General features: G+C 43.2%; 2 protein-coding genes across 8 annotated transcripts in view; one reads left to right on the top strand and one right to left on the bottom strand.

The window, feature by feature from the left end:
* Itsn2 (intersectin 2) overlaps positions 1-5,021 on the bottom strand; it is a 148,195-nt gene extending 143,174 nt beyond the window's left edge. For 5 of the 7 annotated variants that reach the window (XM_013070102.3, XM_087216605.1, XM_013070100.3 and 2 more), the window contains exon 1: positions 4,459-4,598. The gene's annotated coding sequence lies outside the window, so the exon portion shown is untranslated. Of the gene's footprint in view, positions 1-4,458; positions 4,599-4,774; positions 4,839-4,886 lie in introns of those variants that run through there. The other 2 variants (XM_087216602.1, XM_087216603.1) reach the window with 2 other exon arrangements.
* LOC147827072 (uncharacterized) lies at positions 781-4,909 on the top strand. Its single transcript, XM_087215990.1, has 2 exons — positions 781-854; positions 3,940-4,909. The coding sequence occupies exons 1-2, from the start codon at positions 781-783 to the stop codon at positions 4,907-4,909; spliced, it is 1,044 nt and encodes a 347-aa protein (XP_087072116.1).
* Positions 5,022-15,213: the final 10,192 nt, after the last annotated feature.

Raw genomic sequence — 15,213 nt, 5'->3', positions numbered from 1 at the left:
AAAATGTATAACAGATAATGTGAATAGAAAGAAAAAGCCTAAAGGGGAAGGGAAAGTGGGAGGGGTAGGGAGAAGGAAAGAAGAGAAAGGAAAAAAAAATAGGAGAAAAAGGAAAAAATGGAAATAAAGTCTTTGTAAACGGGGGGGGGGGGCCGAAGGGAGGGCAGGGGAAGGGAGAAAAATAAGAACCAAGATATAGGGCTGGGGATTTAGCTCAGTGGTTCTGCCACCTGCCTCATAAGCACAAGATCCTGAGTTCGGTCCCTGGCACCAAATAATGAAAAAAAAAAACACAGAAGAACCAAGGTATATCATGTAAAGGTACAAATTCCCAATGATGAATGTCATCATATTGTACACCTAAAATGTACCAATAAACTTAATGAATAAAAAAAAGACAGTGAACGTATAAGCACATCACTGGAACTTTAGCAGAGGAAAATCTAAAATGCTTCTAGTGGGAAGGCTTCTCTTTCCTGCCCCTTGGGATTTTAATAAAAATGTTTAGAGAGGAATGTTACATGTGCATCCCCACTCCATCCATGGGCAAGTTTCCTTAATCTCTGAAATTCTCACTTCCATTCCCTAAGTGGTATCTCATGCTTACTAAACATAAAATTCCCAAAGGTTACATAACTTGCGAGATTAATTTGATCAACTCAATTCTTATATTTAAGCAGGCATTTTACAAGCACCACAAAGGCACAGTAGATGCAAGACAGAAGAAGGTGGGCAGGTAGAGTGGCGAGCAGTGTCTGTGTACCAGTGTGCTTCACACGAATGAAACAGCAGAGCAAAGGTTCCAATGCCCAGTGCAAACCCCGCTGGCTCCTCACATGTTTGGACTTCTGCAGGTGATACTACTCTTTCCATCATCACCTCTCTCTAGTCAAGTTCCCTTCACTCTGCACCTGAGTTTGAAGACTCTGACATGATCACTCAAAATAGCAGAAATTAAGGAGACTAAAAAAGGGCAGATCCTTTGTTGGGAGACAAGATTGTGAGTAAATTCTTTTACTTTATTTCCAGCTTTCTTACATGGATTGTTTTGATGGTAAGATTAAAAATTAAGGGGCAAGTGTGGAGGATTTGGCTCAGTGGTTCCAGTGCCTGCCTTGCAAGTGCAAGGTCCCCGAGTTCGATGCCCAGTACCAAAAAAAAAAAAAAATTAAAGGGCAGAAAGCAAATTTCTTTATCAGCCACTGGGTTAAAACAAAGATCAAAAAAGGATAAGCTAAACTAGTTTAAAACTTCTCACTGAAGCAAGCTGAAATAATAGCAGGCAAAATTTATTGGGCACTTAAACTAAGCAGTAGTCACTGTGCTCATTAGTACTTGACATTATACTGTGAGATAGGTACTATTATCCCCATTTTACAGGTATGAAAACAAACTTAGAGAATTAAAGTAACTCGCTCAGGATCATACAGCTATTTGGTGCTGTGCTAGAGCTTTACTCTGATTCAGTATCATGAGGAAAATACATGACATTTTTATTAAACACAAATACTTGTTCAAAAATGAACATGCATTCATAAAGAAAAGGATCTAGATACTGTAAGAGTTGGCTAAATAAAACAAGTTAATTGTCTGTCACTTGGTAGTAGACCTCTAAATATCTATCATAGTCACTACCAAATAGCTCCACAATAAAGAACTATTTAATTCAATCTCCCAAAATAATGCTATAGATTCTGTAAATGAAATATGCTGCCCTTTTAGTTGTGAAAATGCATGTCTTGATTTATTCGCTGTCCTGTTTCTGCTCAGTTCCTCCCTTCCTCCATTTCCTCTCTGCCTTCATATCCTTTAAAACCAGTTTAGTTCCTCTTGCTCAAGAATACCTACAAGCACACTTTACCCAAGAGAACTCCAGCATTAGTCTGTGTTGAACAGCTGTAGGATGGTACACACTAGAAAAAGGAACTCGAGTAGAAATACATTTCCAATGCATCTTCAGCTTTAGATCTATGCAACTGCAGAATTAACTGCAAACATTCTAGTTTTTTTGTTTAACTTCACACTTGGAATCCTGCCTTTATTAACACCCAAAGAGTGTTTCCTTTTTTTAGCCTTTCTTCAAAATAGTTTTCCACAAATTTTCCATAAATACTTAAAAAAAAAAAACCAACAAAGCTGGGTGTGGTGGCACACACCTATAATCCTAGCACTTGGGAGGCTGAGGCAGGAGAATCAAGAGTTCAAAGCAAAACTAGCCTATACAGCAAGTTCAAGACCAGCCTAGCGAGATCCTGTCTCAAACTAACAACGACAAAAAGAACCAGAATACAAAAAAAGCAAATGGGCTGTTATAGTAAGAAATATAATCATATTTTTAGTAACAGTTTATTCTGAATCATTTCTAGAACTTACTACAAATACTACAAGTAAATAAAGTACTATATACGTAAAATGTTACTTATCAATACACTAATGCATACTTCCACTCATTCGCTGGGCAAGTAACTACTGAATGCCCACACAGCATGACTTTTTTTCCTCTCTGAACAAAGATGATTCCAACAGATAAGGGCACAGGTGCTGAAGTTAAAATGATCTTCATTTGAAGACTAACTCTCATACTGAGACCTGGAAGTCAGCTGAACTCCAGGGTAACATTTCACTTATTTGATGGGAGGACAGTAATTACACCTAGGGTCTTTGTGAGCTTTAAATAATTATGTAAAACATTTACCATTGGGCCTAACACATTGCTCTCTACATGACCACCATGGGAGATTATCTATAATAATCAAAAAAGTATAGTTGAAGAGGATGGCCACTAAATGCTCTTTTTGTCTTATTACAAAAATGGAAATCTGTGAAATTCTGTATCAAAGAAATAATAACACTAAAAATCCTAGGGTTATGTAAAAAATCTTCCACCTTTTAAAAAGCTTTTAAAAAATTATAAACTAATAAATTATAAATCCTAAGGTTATGTAAAAACTCTGCCATCTTTTAAAAGGAGTTTTTAAAAAATTCTAAATCCAGTCCCCAGAATGTGCCTCACATATTTCCTCATGTTCTGGAGATATCAGATTTGAGCCCTGAGATGTGCTGAACAATGGTAGCTTCCCACTCAATAATTCAAGTTCTGGCCAAATTTTCTCAAACCAGTTGACCTTTCATAATAAAGGTAAACAAAGGGAGTATTTATGAATGCATTAAAGGGTAAAAAAAAAAGCAAGCTTTTCAGTTGTTTGCTAATATCACACCAAGTCATCAGAAACCCACAAGTTTTCGGCATCCTTCAAGAAACAATGAAATACTTCCAATTTTACTTTTAAAATTGCAAGGCAATCACACTCAGCCCAAAAATCTAAAGGTGAGTACATCAGAGTTGCTATTATCTTTAAATTCTGCAAGACTCCATTAGTAGTCGTACAAAGATTTTATGTAATGTTTCTAGGTTGCTTTTTAGGTTTTAGCACTGATTAACAATATAGCAAACTCGCAAAAGGAAAGAAGCTATTAATTTCTTTGATGGGTTTAAGAAGCTTAACCTACAGTTTATGCTACCTAAATTAACAACACAAAATTCCAAGTCACACCTTGCCGCCTCTGAGTAAGCAAGCAAACACTAGTAAAACAGACCAGAAGCAGGCAGTAAAGCAATCATTTCCGTGCTAACCTTAACTCCTATCGTAAAAGGGGATGGTTCTATCAAAACTATTCCTAATTCATCAGGAATACAAATGTTAAATGAAGCATCCTTGCGCGGGCAATCATTCGGCAACAACGCTCACGATCAAACATCCGAACAGAGCATCCTTCTACAGAGCCAAAGTCTGTAGTTTCAGCCTCGGTTTACCATTACTTTGCACCACGCAGGCGTCTTTTTTTCTTTTTCTTTAATAAGCAATAAACTTTCCTGTGATTTCTGAGACTGCGTCTGTCCGCGCTTCCTGCGCACCCTGGAAGTCAATAACGACGAAGTCAAAGCTTAGCATTTAGGAACTTGGCGGAACGCGGGGCCCGGACGCCAGGCATCCGCCCACCGTCCTCTCGTGACTCCGGCTACTTTGACGCACCGGGATGCGGCTCACCTGACTCTGCACCAAGCATTCCGAGACGGAAGCCAAGTCCGCCGAAACAAAATGGGTCCCCCGGAGGTGCGGGCGCCCCTCTGGCAGTCGGGGCCGCGCCGCCCCCGGCCCCTCCGCGGCGCGCGCCACCTGCCAGACCCGGCCGGGCTCAGCCGCGGGAGCTGCCGCTCTCTCCCGACCCTACGCGCCCGCCTGGCCGCGCCGCGGGGGCAGGAACCGGGGCCGCGGTTTCCGCCCGGGGCGGCCGAGCCCGCCGGGGGCCTAGCGCGGGGCTGCCCCGGTTCCCCCGACCCGGGCCCGCCGCCCCGGCCCGCAGCTACCCTGGCCCGGCACGGCCCGGTCTGGCCCGCAGAGCCTCGGACGGCGGCCGCGGCGCCCGCACCTGCCCGGCGCCCTCGGCTTCACCCACCTGGCGGCTCTCCGCGCCTTCCGCACGTCACGGCGCGACCCCGCGCTCCTCAGCCCCGCAGCGCGGCGGGAGGGCGCCGGGAGGTCCTGCTTGGCCACCGCCCGGTGGGTCTCAGGCCGCCGGCGAACCTGTTGCGCAGCCTGTCACGGGCTCTGGGCTCCGCCGGCGCCGCCTCAGCCCCACGCCAACATGGCGGCCGCGGCCTCCGCAGGAAGCCGGGGGGCGGGGAGCAGCGACGGGCCGGGCAGTGACGGCCCGCCCGCCGCCGGCGCCAGCTCCCCCTCCGGAGCCCGAAATGCCGAGCGCGGCTCCTCACCCCGGAACCCAGGGGCACCGGACCCTGCGGGCCACGTTCCGAGGCTCCTCTGCCCTCCGGGAGGCCCCCGAAGGTCGGACCTGGCAGCCTTCCTGGAGCCGCGACGACCCACCTGGCTCCTCCTCCCCGAGGTGACAGGCTGAGGTTGCGTGGTGCGCTTCCTGCCACAGCAGACCCGGCGCTCTGGAAAGGGCCGCGGAGGCCACACCCCCTGTGGCACCCCCTGTGGGGCTCGCTCACCGAGGTCTCCGCTGATCTAGGGTGGGAAGTGGGAGGGAGGCAGGGTCGCTCCCCATCCTTGGAGCTCTCCCAGGCCCTCCAGCCCGTGCCCCCTAAAGGACTTAGTAGTGCCCGAGGGTCCCGATTCACCATTCCTCACCCTCCTCCACGACACACAGCGAGGGCCATTGAAGAGCACCTCTCCGCCTGGAGCAGCCGCACACACTCCCCTCGGCGGGAAGACTCCCGAACTCGCCAGCCCGCAGGAGCTAGGCCCGCAGCCATCGTGCAGGTGATGCTCAAACTCAGAATTTCTTTTTCCCCTCTTCAGACTCCACAGAAGTCTACAGTAACCATCCTGAAGTCCACCTCAAACTCCAGTAACCGCTGCATCCCCCCGACTTATACTTGACACAGCACTCGGGGAAGGGAAAGGCTTTCTTTTGGTTGGGGTAAGGGGAGAAGTCAGTGGTTCCTCATGAGCAAAATGGGGATCCAAGACCCAAGATTTCTGTTGGCTTTTTGAGGCAGGGTTGGGGCTGGTCTGATGTACAAAACTCAAATCCCGGCCAGGGATTTAGCTCAGTGGTTTTGCCGCCTCCTACGCAAGCACAAGGACCCGAGTTCGATCCCCGGAACCAAAAACAAAACAAAACGAAACTCAAACCCCTATGACTTCTGTTGGTATGGGAGAAAACTGCATAAATCAAATGACCCCATGGGTTTTCATTTTTTACCAGTTGAGGGGGAGGGTAGCTAGGCTTAACTTGGAGGAACAGCCTCAATGCCCTGGCCTCCGAACTGGCCAGCCAGCTGTGGTGAGGAATTTAGCAAACATCAGTGGTGATGAACAGGCTTTTCCCGCTCTCACACTCAGTGCATCACCCAGTCTTCGTTTAGGACCTCAGCAAGACCTGACCGACAGGTCTTGAGCTTCACTGACGAGGAGAAGTTTGCCTCCTTAGTGTTTGTCCAGGCGGTGCCTCACTTACTGAGGAGCAGTCAACATGTCCCCCTCTTCGACCACCCCAGTTGTGGCTTGTACTCTTCAGCACTAGACTTCTCAGATTAATTGTAGTGTTCCCTTTCTGAGTACATGCAAAGACTAAACCTCAGAATCCTTTTTCACATAGGACTTCCTCCCATCTATCAATGTGTCATACGGGTTTTGAGGTTCTACACCTGGTATAAGTCACCCTGAGCCTCTTTTTCTCTGAAAACAGCACCATAGCCACAGCAGAACAAAAACGGAGTTTATAGAAAGGAATATTTACTAAAAAAGAAAGAAAAAAAAATGTTAAAAAGTCCCCTAAAATAAACTAAAATGCTCACAACCTCTGATAGGAATTGGGGTCCTGTCCACAGGCCTGCAGTATCCCAAGCCCCAAAACAACTGCATCCCAGGGTTCCGTTCAGAATTTGGAGGCTAGTGGGTCTATGCTATCCTGCTCTGTCACAACCATCAACAGAAGACCCTCCAGTCATCTATCGTTTCTCATCCGTGTGTGTAATTCAGGGACGAATTTGCACAATATTAGGCATTTGGTGATTAGATATAAGAAATGAGGAAGGAAAAGAGGGTCTCTGAGTAGGCGTAGGTGATAGTTCTATTCAACCACATGAAGAATGGAATATAGGAAGGATGCATAGACCTTGGAAGTGGCCAAAGAAATATTTTCCTTGCTCCTCTTGCTGCTTCTAGATCATTGTCTTCTATTCACATATAAAAGTCCTCTTCCTCTCCCCTCATTCCTATTGTGCACCTACGGCCCGGACACTCGGTATTTACCAAGAGTTTCAGCACCTGGAGCAGCCAGTCCTCTCCACCCAGCACCCATCATACTTAGGTGTTAATGATTCACACAGGCGATGCCTCCGCCGTGCAGTTCATTGACTTCCTCCTCTCAGGGACAGACCTTGAAACTGTATCTGTAAATTTTCTCTTTAGTATTTCCCAAGTCTTACCACCTTCTAGCTGAAGATGAAATACCAGGAGGAACTAAATCCTACCTAAGACGTAGAGACATTCTTGTCAGTTCCATAGAAGATTAATAATACAGAATGAGAAGTCTGTGGAGTCAAGGAGTGGACAATGTATGCTACATTTCTCTTCCCTTGGTCCCACCACAATCAAGGGTAGATTCTTAGGCCTAAGAATGGAAACTAAGAAGGAAACCTAGCTGCTTCTTTTTTTTTTTTTTGGTACCAGGGATCGAACTCAGGTCCTTGTGCTTGCAAGGCAGGAGCAGTGCCACTGAGCTAAATCCCTGGTCCTTGGAAACCTAGCTCTTACCATGGGGACATTTAATCTCAACCTGTTTTCCTCCAGTGCTCCTCAAGCATTTATGGTGGTACCTTAGTACTCATCATTAATTGGTTCCAGGAGGCATGACAATTCCAGTACCAAAAAGAAGTACCAAATTGTTTGGGCTGGAAAGGGTAAGTGAGTCAGAAGGCAATTGACACTGACAAATTCTGCCTTGCATGCCAAGTACCAAATAAACAAGTACTGAGGCAAAATTTTCACGTCAAAATGTGTCTAGTGCAAAATTCAATGAGTTTCAAAGCAGTTGAGTACCAAGGCATGACTGTCTGCCCTAAGTTCTATCAATCTCCCCTTCTGCTGGTTTCCAAGACTCCATTCTTCACCCTATTCCTGCCCAGTTTTCCCTCAAAATAAACCTGCAGTGCTGAGAACAGGCTACAGTAGATTGAAGCTGTCGTTCCAGGCTCCAGGCATCCCATAAGATAAATATATTCTCTCATAGAGTAGGAAGCCTGTGAGAACTTGGAGCTCGTGTATTATGTAAGGCTTTTACCAAGAACAGATCGCTCAAGACAATGCTATAATTTTAGTTTTAAACGAATAACTTATAAAGAAATGAAGAGGATACAGGCAACAGATTTAATCTTTTAAAAAATTCATTTAAAAATTTTTATTAGTACATGTTTGCAGTACATAATGATTACATTCATTGTGGGGGATTGGTACGTGTACAGGACACATCTCAGTTCTTTTCTCCTCCATCTCCTTTTCTTTTCTTTTTTGCCAGCATCAGATTTATGTTTATAAGTCTTTATCAAGTTAATTATCATAAGCACAGATTAACAGCCAGACTAATAGGCCAAAAAACATATAAAGCCTGGAAAATAATTCTACTAAATCAAGGGACACTGTTAGATACATTGGCCATGCTGGGCTACAATAACTTCTCTCTCTTTTTTATTTTATTTTGTGTATTGGTTTTCTCATTTAAGAGAAACCATGGGATATCTAAGCTTGTGTGTCTGATGTACCACTTAATGTTACGGTCTCAAGGTGCACTCATTGTCCTGCAAAGGACTCAAGTTTATCCTTTTTTATTTTTTTTAAATTTATCTTTCTTTGTGGCAGAGCAGTACTCCATTGTGTAGAAATATCACATTTTCTTTGTCCATTCATCTGTGGATGGCAAATAGGCTGTTTCCAAGATTTAGCTGTTCTGAATTATGCTGCTTATAAACATGGGATTGCATGGATCACTGTAGTATGATGTCTTTAACTCTTTCGGGAAGATACCTAGAAAGGCAATAACGGGGTCAAATGGAATTTCTATTTTTAGTTTTTTGAGGAATCTTCATACTGATTTCCACTGTGGTTGTATGAGTTTATATTCCACCAACAATGAAGAAGGGTTCCTTTTTTCTTGCAGCCTCTCCAACATTTGCAATTGTTTGATCTCTTGAAGATAGCCATTCTTCCTGGAGTGAGATGGAATCTCAGTGTTGTTTTAATTGCAAGAGATAGTCTTGCCCTCCTTCACGCCCTCCACCCTTCCCTATTTACAAAGACTTTATTTCCATTTTTTCCATTTCTCATCATTTTTTCCTTTCCCTTCTTTCCTTTCCCCTGCCCCTCCCACTACCCATACCCCTACCCCTTTGGACCTTTCTTCCTATTTTACGATTATTCACTCTAACCATTGGTACATTTTAGGTATACAATATAATGACATTCATCATTGGAAATTTGCACCTTTACATAGTCTCTCTTGGTTCTTATTTTTCACCCTTGCCCAGCCCTCCCTTCAACCCCTCCAGTCCTCCCTATTTACAAAGATTTTGTTCCTATTTTTCCATTTTCTCATATTAATCCCATTCCCTTCTATCCTTTCCCCTAGCCCACTTTCCCACTTCCTTCCCCTTTGCCCCTTTTCTTCCTATTTCACATTACCTATTATACATTTAGTCCTTATTTACACTTTCAGTTTCTCACACCAGAGAAACTATTCGGTATTTACACATGTGTGTCCTATTTATTTCGCTTAAGAGTATTGCCTCAATGTGCATCCACTTAGCTATAAATGTCTCTAATTTCTCATTTTTTATGGCTGAGTAGTACTCCATTTTATTAAAAAACGACAGTTTCTTGATCCAGTCTCCAGTTGATGGGCATTTGGGCTGTTTCCAAGTTTTAGCTATCACAAACTGTGCTGCTATGAACATGGGTGCACATATATCACTGTGGTATGGTTCTTTTAATTCTTTGGGGAAGATCCCCAGCAGTGGAATAGCGGGGTCAAATGGGACTTCCAGTCCTAGTTCTTTGAGGTATCTCCATACTGATTTCCACAATGGTTGCACAAGTCTACACTCCCACCAGCAGTGGAGCAGGGTTCCTCTTTCCCCACAGCCCCACCAGCATTTGTTATTGGTTGATTTCATGATAGCAGCCATTCTTTCTGGAGTGAAGTGGAATCTCAGTGTTGTTTTCATTTGCATTTCTCAAATGACCAGTGATGTTGAACATTTTTTCATGTATTTATTTGCTATTTCTGCTTCTTTGTCTGAGAAATGTCTGTTCATTTCAGCTGCCCATTTTTGGATTGGGTCTTTAAACTTGGGAGGTCTGATCTTTTTAAGTTCTTTATAGATTCGAGATAGTAGACCTTTGTCTGAGGAAGAGCAGGTGAAGATTTTTTTCCCACATTGTGGGTTGTCTCTTCACACTGCTGGTGGTTTCTCTTGCTGTGCAGAAGCTTTTTAATAAGAAGAGATCCCATTTGTTGATTGTTTGTGCTAGTTCACGGGCAACTGAGGTTTTATTCATAAAATCTTTTCCTACACCGATGTCTTCAAGGGTTCTACCTAACCTCTGTTCCAACTGGTTCAGAGTTTCTATTTTAATATTTAGATCTTTAATCCATTTGGATTTTAGTTTAGTGCATAGTGAGAGATATAGGTCTAGTTTTAATCTTTGGCAAGTTGAAGCCCAATTTTTCCAGCACCATTTATTAAAGAGGCTATCTTTCCTCCAGTGAGGGTGTTTGGTTCCTTTGTCAAAGATGAGATGGCTGAGTGTGTCTGGCATTGTTTCTGCATCTTCTCATCTGTTCCACTGGTCCTCAAGTCTGTTTCTTTGCCAGTACCATGCTGTTTTTATCACAGTAGCTTTGTAGTAGAGTTGCAGGTTGGGGATTGTGATACCCCCTGCCATGTCTCTGTTACCTAGAATTGCTTTTGCTATTCTGGGTCTCTTCTTGCTCCAAATGAATTTTTGGATTATTTTCTCGAGGTCTATGAAGTATGCTGCTGGGATCGCAATTGGAATTGCATTAAATCTATATAGCAGTTTTGGAAGTATGGCCATTTTCACTATATTAATCCTTCCTACCCAGGGGCAGGGGATGTCTGTCCATTTTCTGATATCATCTTCAATCTCTCTTTTCAGAGTGCCATAGTTTTCAGAGAAGAGGTCTTTGATTTCTTTCATTAGGTTGACTCCTAGGTATTTCAGTTTTTTGGATGCTGTTGTGAAAGGAATTATTTGCCCTATTTCTCAGTGAGTTTGTCGTTGGTGTAGAGGAAAGCTATTGATTTTTGTGGGTTGACCTTGTAACCAGCTACTTGACTGAATTTGGTTATTAAGTCTAGAAGACTTTTGGTGGAGTTCTTGGGGTCTTCTATATAGAGTATCATGTCATCTGCAAATAATGAAAATTTGACTTCTTCATTACCTATCTTTATTCCTTTTATTTCTTTCTCTTGTCTAATTGCTGTGGCTAATGTTTCCAGAACTATATTGAACAAGAGTAGTGATGGTGGACATCCTTGTTTTGTTCCTGATTTTAGTGTGAAGGATTTCAGTTTTTGACCATTTAGTATGATATTGGCTGTTGGTTTTTCATAGATGGCTTCTATCAGTTTGAGGTAGAGACCATCTATTCCAATTTTTTGTAGGGTTTTTATCATAAATGCATGTTGGATTTTGTCAAATGCTTTTTCTGCGTCTACGGAGATAATCATATGGTTTTTGTCCTTGGCTCTATTGATATAGTGTATTACATTAATTGATTTTCATATATTGAACCATCCCTGCATCCCTGGGATGAATCCCACTTGATCAGGATGTATGATCTTCTTGATTATCTTCTGCATTCTGTTTGCCAGTATCTTATTAAGGATTTTTGCATCTATGTTCATTAGTGAGATTGGCCTATAGTTCTCTTTTTCAGTTGGGTCTTTCTCTGCCTTGGGGATCAAGGTGATGCTTGCTTCCAAGAATGAATTTGGGAGTATTGCTTCCCTTTCAATTTCACTGAAGAGTTTAAACAGTAGTGGCAGCAGTTCCTCTCTAAATGTCTTGTAGAATTCAGCAGTGAAGCCATCAGGGCCTGGGCTTTTCTTAGTTGATAAGTTTTTAATTACATTTTCAATTTCATTGGTTGATATTGGGTTGTTCAGAATTTTTAGGTCTTCTTCGTTCAACTTTGGTGATTCATATGTATCTAGGAATCTGTCCATTTCTTCTGTGTTGTCCATCTTATTGGCATATAGGTTCTGGAAGTAGGTATTGATGATCCTGTGGATTTCTGGTGGGTCTGTTGTAATTTCACCCTTTTCATTCCTAATTGCATGGATTTGGGCCTTTTCTTTCCTTTTTCTGACAAGGTTGGCTAAAGGTTTGTCAATTTTGTTGATTCTTTCGAAGAACCAACTCTTAGCTTCATTGATTTTTTGTATTGTTCTCTTAGTCTCCATTGCATTGATTTCTGCTCTGATCTTTATAATTTCCTCCCTTGTATGAGCTTTGGGGTTGTCCTGCTCTTCTTTTTCTAGAAGCTTGAGGTTCAGCATCACGTTGTTTAATTGGGCTCGTTCCGTTTTCCTAATATGCATATTCACTGCTATGAATTTCTCTCATAAGACTGCTTTCATTGTGTCCCATAGATTCCGATGTTGTATTGTCATTGTCATTTAATTGAAGGAACTGTCTGATTTCTTCTTTAATTTCCTCTGTGATCCATTGGTTATTCAGAAGTGTGTTGTTCAATTTGCACGTGTTTATGAAATTTTTTGAGTTTCTTTTGCTGTGGATCTCCAATTTCATCACACTATGGTCTGATAATATACAGGGGATAACTTCAATTCCTTTGCACTTACTTAAACATGTTCTATGTGTGAGTATGTGGTCTATTTTGAAGAATGACCCATGTGCAGCTGAGAAGAATGTGTATTCTGATTTTGTGGGGTGGAAGACTCTGTAAACATCTGTTAAGTTCATTTGTTCAAGAGTTTGATTGAGTTCTGGTATTTCATTACTTATTTTTAGTCTAGTTGATCTATCTATTTGTGACAGTGGGGTGTTGAGGTCCCCCACTACAATTGTATTAGTGCATATATGACTTTTCATGTCCATTAGTATTTGTTTTATATAGTTGGGTGCACTAGTGTTTGGTGCATAGATATTTATGATTGTCATCTCTTCCTCTTGGATTCTTCCCTTTACAAGGATGTAGTGTCCTTCTTTGTCTCTCTTAATCAGTGTTGGTTTGAAATCTACTTGATCTGCCAAGAGGATAGCTACTCCTGCTTTTTTTCGGGTTTCTGTCACATGGAGTATTGTTTTCCACCCTTTAACTTTCAGTCTATGAGTTTCCTTTTGAATTAAGTGTGTTTCTTGTATGCAGCATATTGTTGGATTTTGCTTCTTGACCCATTCTGCCAGTCTATTTCTTTTGATTGGTGAATTGAGACCATTAACATTGATGGTTATAACTGAAATGTATTGACTTGTCATTGCCATGACTTTTTCTTTTTGTTGGGTTCTCCCCCTTTACATTTAATTTCTTGTCATGCCAGATGGGTTCATTCTGCTTTGCTTCCTGGGGTTGTGATCCTCAGTGTCCGTTCCTGGGATATTGTGTAAAATTCTTTGGAGTGCTGGTTTGGTATTCACAAAGTTCCTAAGGTGTTCTTTGTCATGAAAGTATCTTATTTCTCCATCCATTTTGAAAGATAGTTTTGCAGGGTACATCAATCTGGCTTGGAGGCTGTTTTCCTTTAGGGCTTGAAATACATCACTCCAAGCTCTTCTTGCCTTGATGGTTTGTGTTGAGAAGTCTGCTGTGATTCTGATGGGCTTTCCTTTGTATGTGATTTGTTTCTTTTCTCTGACTGCTTGGAGAACTTTGTTCTTCTGTTGTGTTTCTGGAATCTTAACAATTATATGCCTATGTGTAGATTTTTTTTGATCAAGGCTATTTGGAGTCCTATATGCCTCACTTATCTGTATGTCAAGCTCTTTTCCCCTGCTTGGGAAGTTTTCTGCCATTATTTCTGTGAAGAGATTTTTTTATGTCATCTGCACTCTCTCCTGTTTCTTCATTGAGCCCAATCAGTCTTATGTTATTCTTTTTTGCATCATCTAGCAGCTGCTGGATTGACTTCTCATGTTCCCTTATAATTTTGAAGCAATTTTTCTTTTCCTGGTCACTAATTGCAATCTTATCTTCTATATCTGAAATTCTGTCCTCACATTGGCTCATTCTGCTGTGTAGACTTTCAATGGAGTTTTTCATGTCCTGGAAATCTATTTGCATCTGTTTTATGGATTCCATTTGTTTCTTATGTTGGGATTCCATCATGTTCCTCAGCTCCTCTCTAGATTCATTAATCATGTCTTGCACTAGGGGCACAATTTCTCTTGTTATCTGAGAAATTACTTCTAATTTCATTTTTTCCAGATCCCCTTTTGTTGCCAGTTCAGTGGGTCCAGGTGGTTGAGTATCAGAGTGTTCCATCTCATTTCCCTTTGGGGTTGCTGTAGGTGATCTGGAAGTCTGGTTTTGAGACTTATTTACGTGTTTTCTCATTTTGACTGGGGCGGGGGGCTGTTAGCGCCTGCACGGATTACCTCCTCTGAGCTGGGTGAGGTGGGACAGGGGCCGGGAGCAGAGGTAGGGATGGTGACCCAAAAGCTCTTTCCTGTGGGCTGGGAGCAGCCGGAGGGATGGTGGCCGGGAAACCCCTTCCTCTGGACCAGGAGCCGTAGGATGGTGGCTCAGAAGCCCCTCCTTCTGGGCCGGGAGCGGTGGGAGGGATAGTGGCCCGGAAGCCCCTTCCTCTGGGCCAGGAGCAGCGGGACAGAAGGTGGCCCAAAAGCCCTTTCCTCTGGGCTGGGAGCAGCGGGAGGGATGGTGACCGGGAAGCCCCTTCCTCTGGACCAGGAGCAGTGAGACGCCGGCTCAGAAGCCCCTACCTCTGGGCCGGGAACAGTGGGATTCAGTACCTTGGTCTGGTGGTCTGGTGTCCTCTGCGTCTTTGTAGTGTGGAATCAGGTGGCTGCCTGTCTGTCCCGGGGTGATTCGGTGTCTTCTGCGCGACTCAGGACCTCGGTAGGGCGTGCACAGACCTTCCTGTCTGCAGCGGGCTGATTCGGTGTGTGCTGTGCAACTGGGGACCTCGGTAGGGTGTGGGCAGACTTGCCTGTCTGCAGCGAAGTGATTCGGCGTCTTCCGCGCGACTCAGGACCTCGGTAGGGCGTCTCTTCCAGCATTTTATTATATGTGCTGCTGAAGCGAGCACTCTCAGCATTTTAAGATGTTTTCCCATTCTCTTCTGGCCTCATGGCTTCTGTTGAGAAGTTGGCAGTTGATCAGATCATTTTTCCCTGATGTACAGTTTATCATTTTTCTCTTACTACTTTCAAGATTTGTTCTTTAAACAGTATTTAGCTTTAGATAATTTGGCTATGATGTGCATCAACATGGCTTTTTTGTATTTATTCTGCTTCGTCAATCTTACATCTGCAAGTTTCTGCCTTTCACCAAATTAAGACAAAATCTCAGTTGTTCATTCACTTGATCTTAGCCAAAAGGCCAAGAAGCGATTGGTTGTTGTTTCTTCAAATAGTTTTTCCCTGCCCCACTTTCTCTCTTATCCCCTTCTGGCATCTGGCT

This window comes from Heterocephalus glaber, unplaced genomic scaffold, assembly GCF_053883595.1.
Source record: "Heterocephalus glaber isolate CG9 unplaced genomic scaffold, H.glaber_assembly_v1.0 deba00001457, whole genome shotgun sequence".
In the NCBI taxonomy this organism is placed as follows: Eukaryota; Metazoa; Chordata; class Mammalia; order Rodentia; family Bathyergidae; genus Heterocephalus; species Heterocephalus glaber.
Note: the sequence above shows the minus strand (reverse complement) of the source record. Positions and strands in the feature narration are given on the sequence as shown.

Coding starts and splice junctions, on each gene's coding strand:
- LOC147827072 (XM_087215990.1), top strand. CDS start 781: ATGAAACAGCAGAGCAAAGGTTCCAATGCCCAGTGCAAACCCCGCTGG. Junction 855..3,939: donor ACATGTTTGGACTTCTGCAG/GTGATACTACTC, acceptor ATAACGACGAAG/TCAAAGCTTAGCATTTAGGA.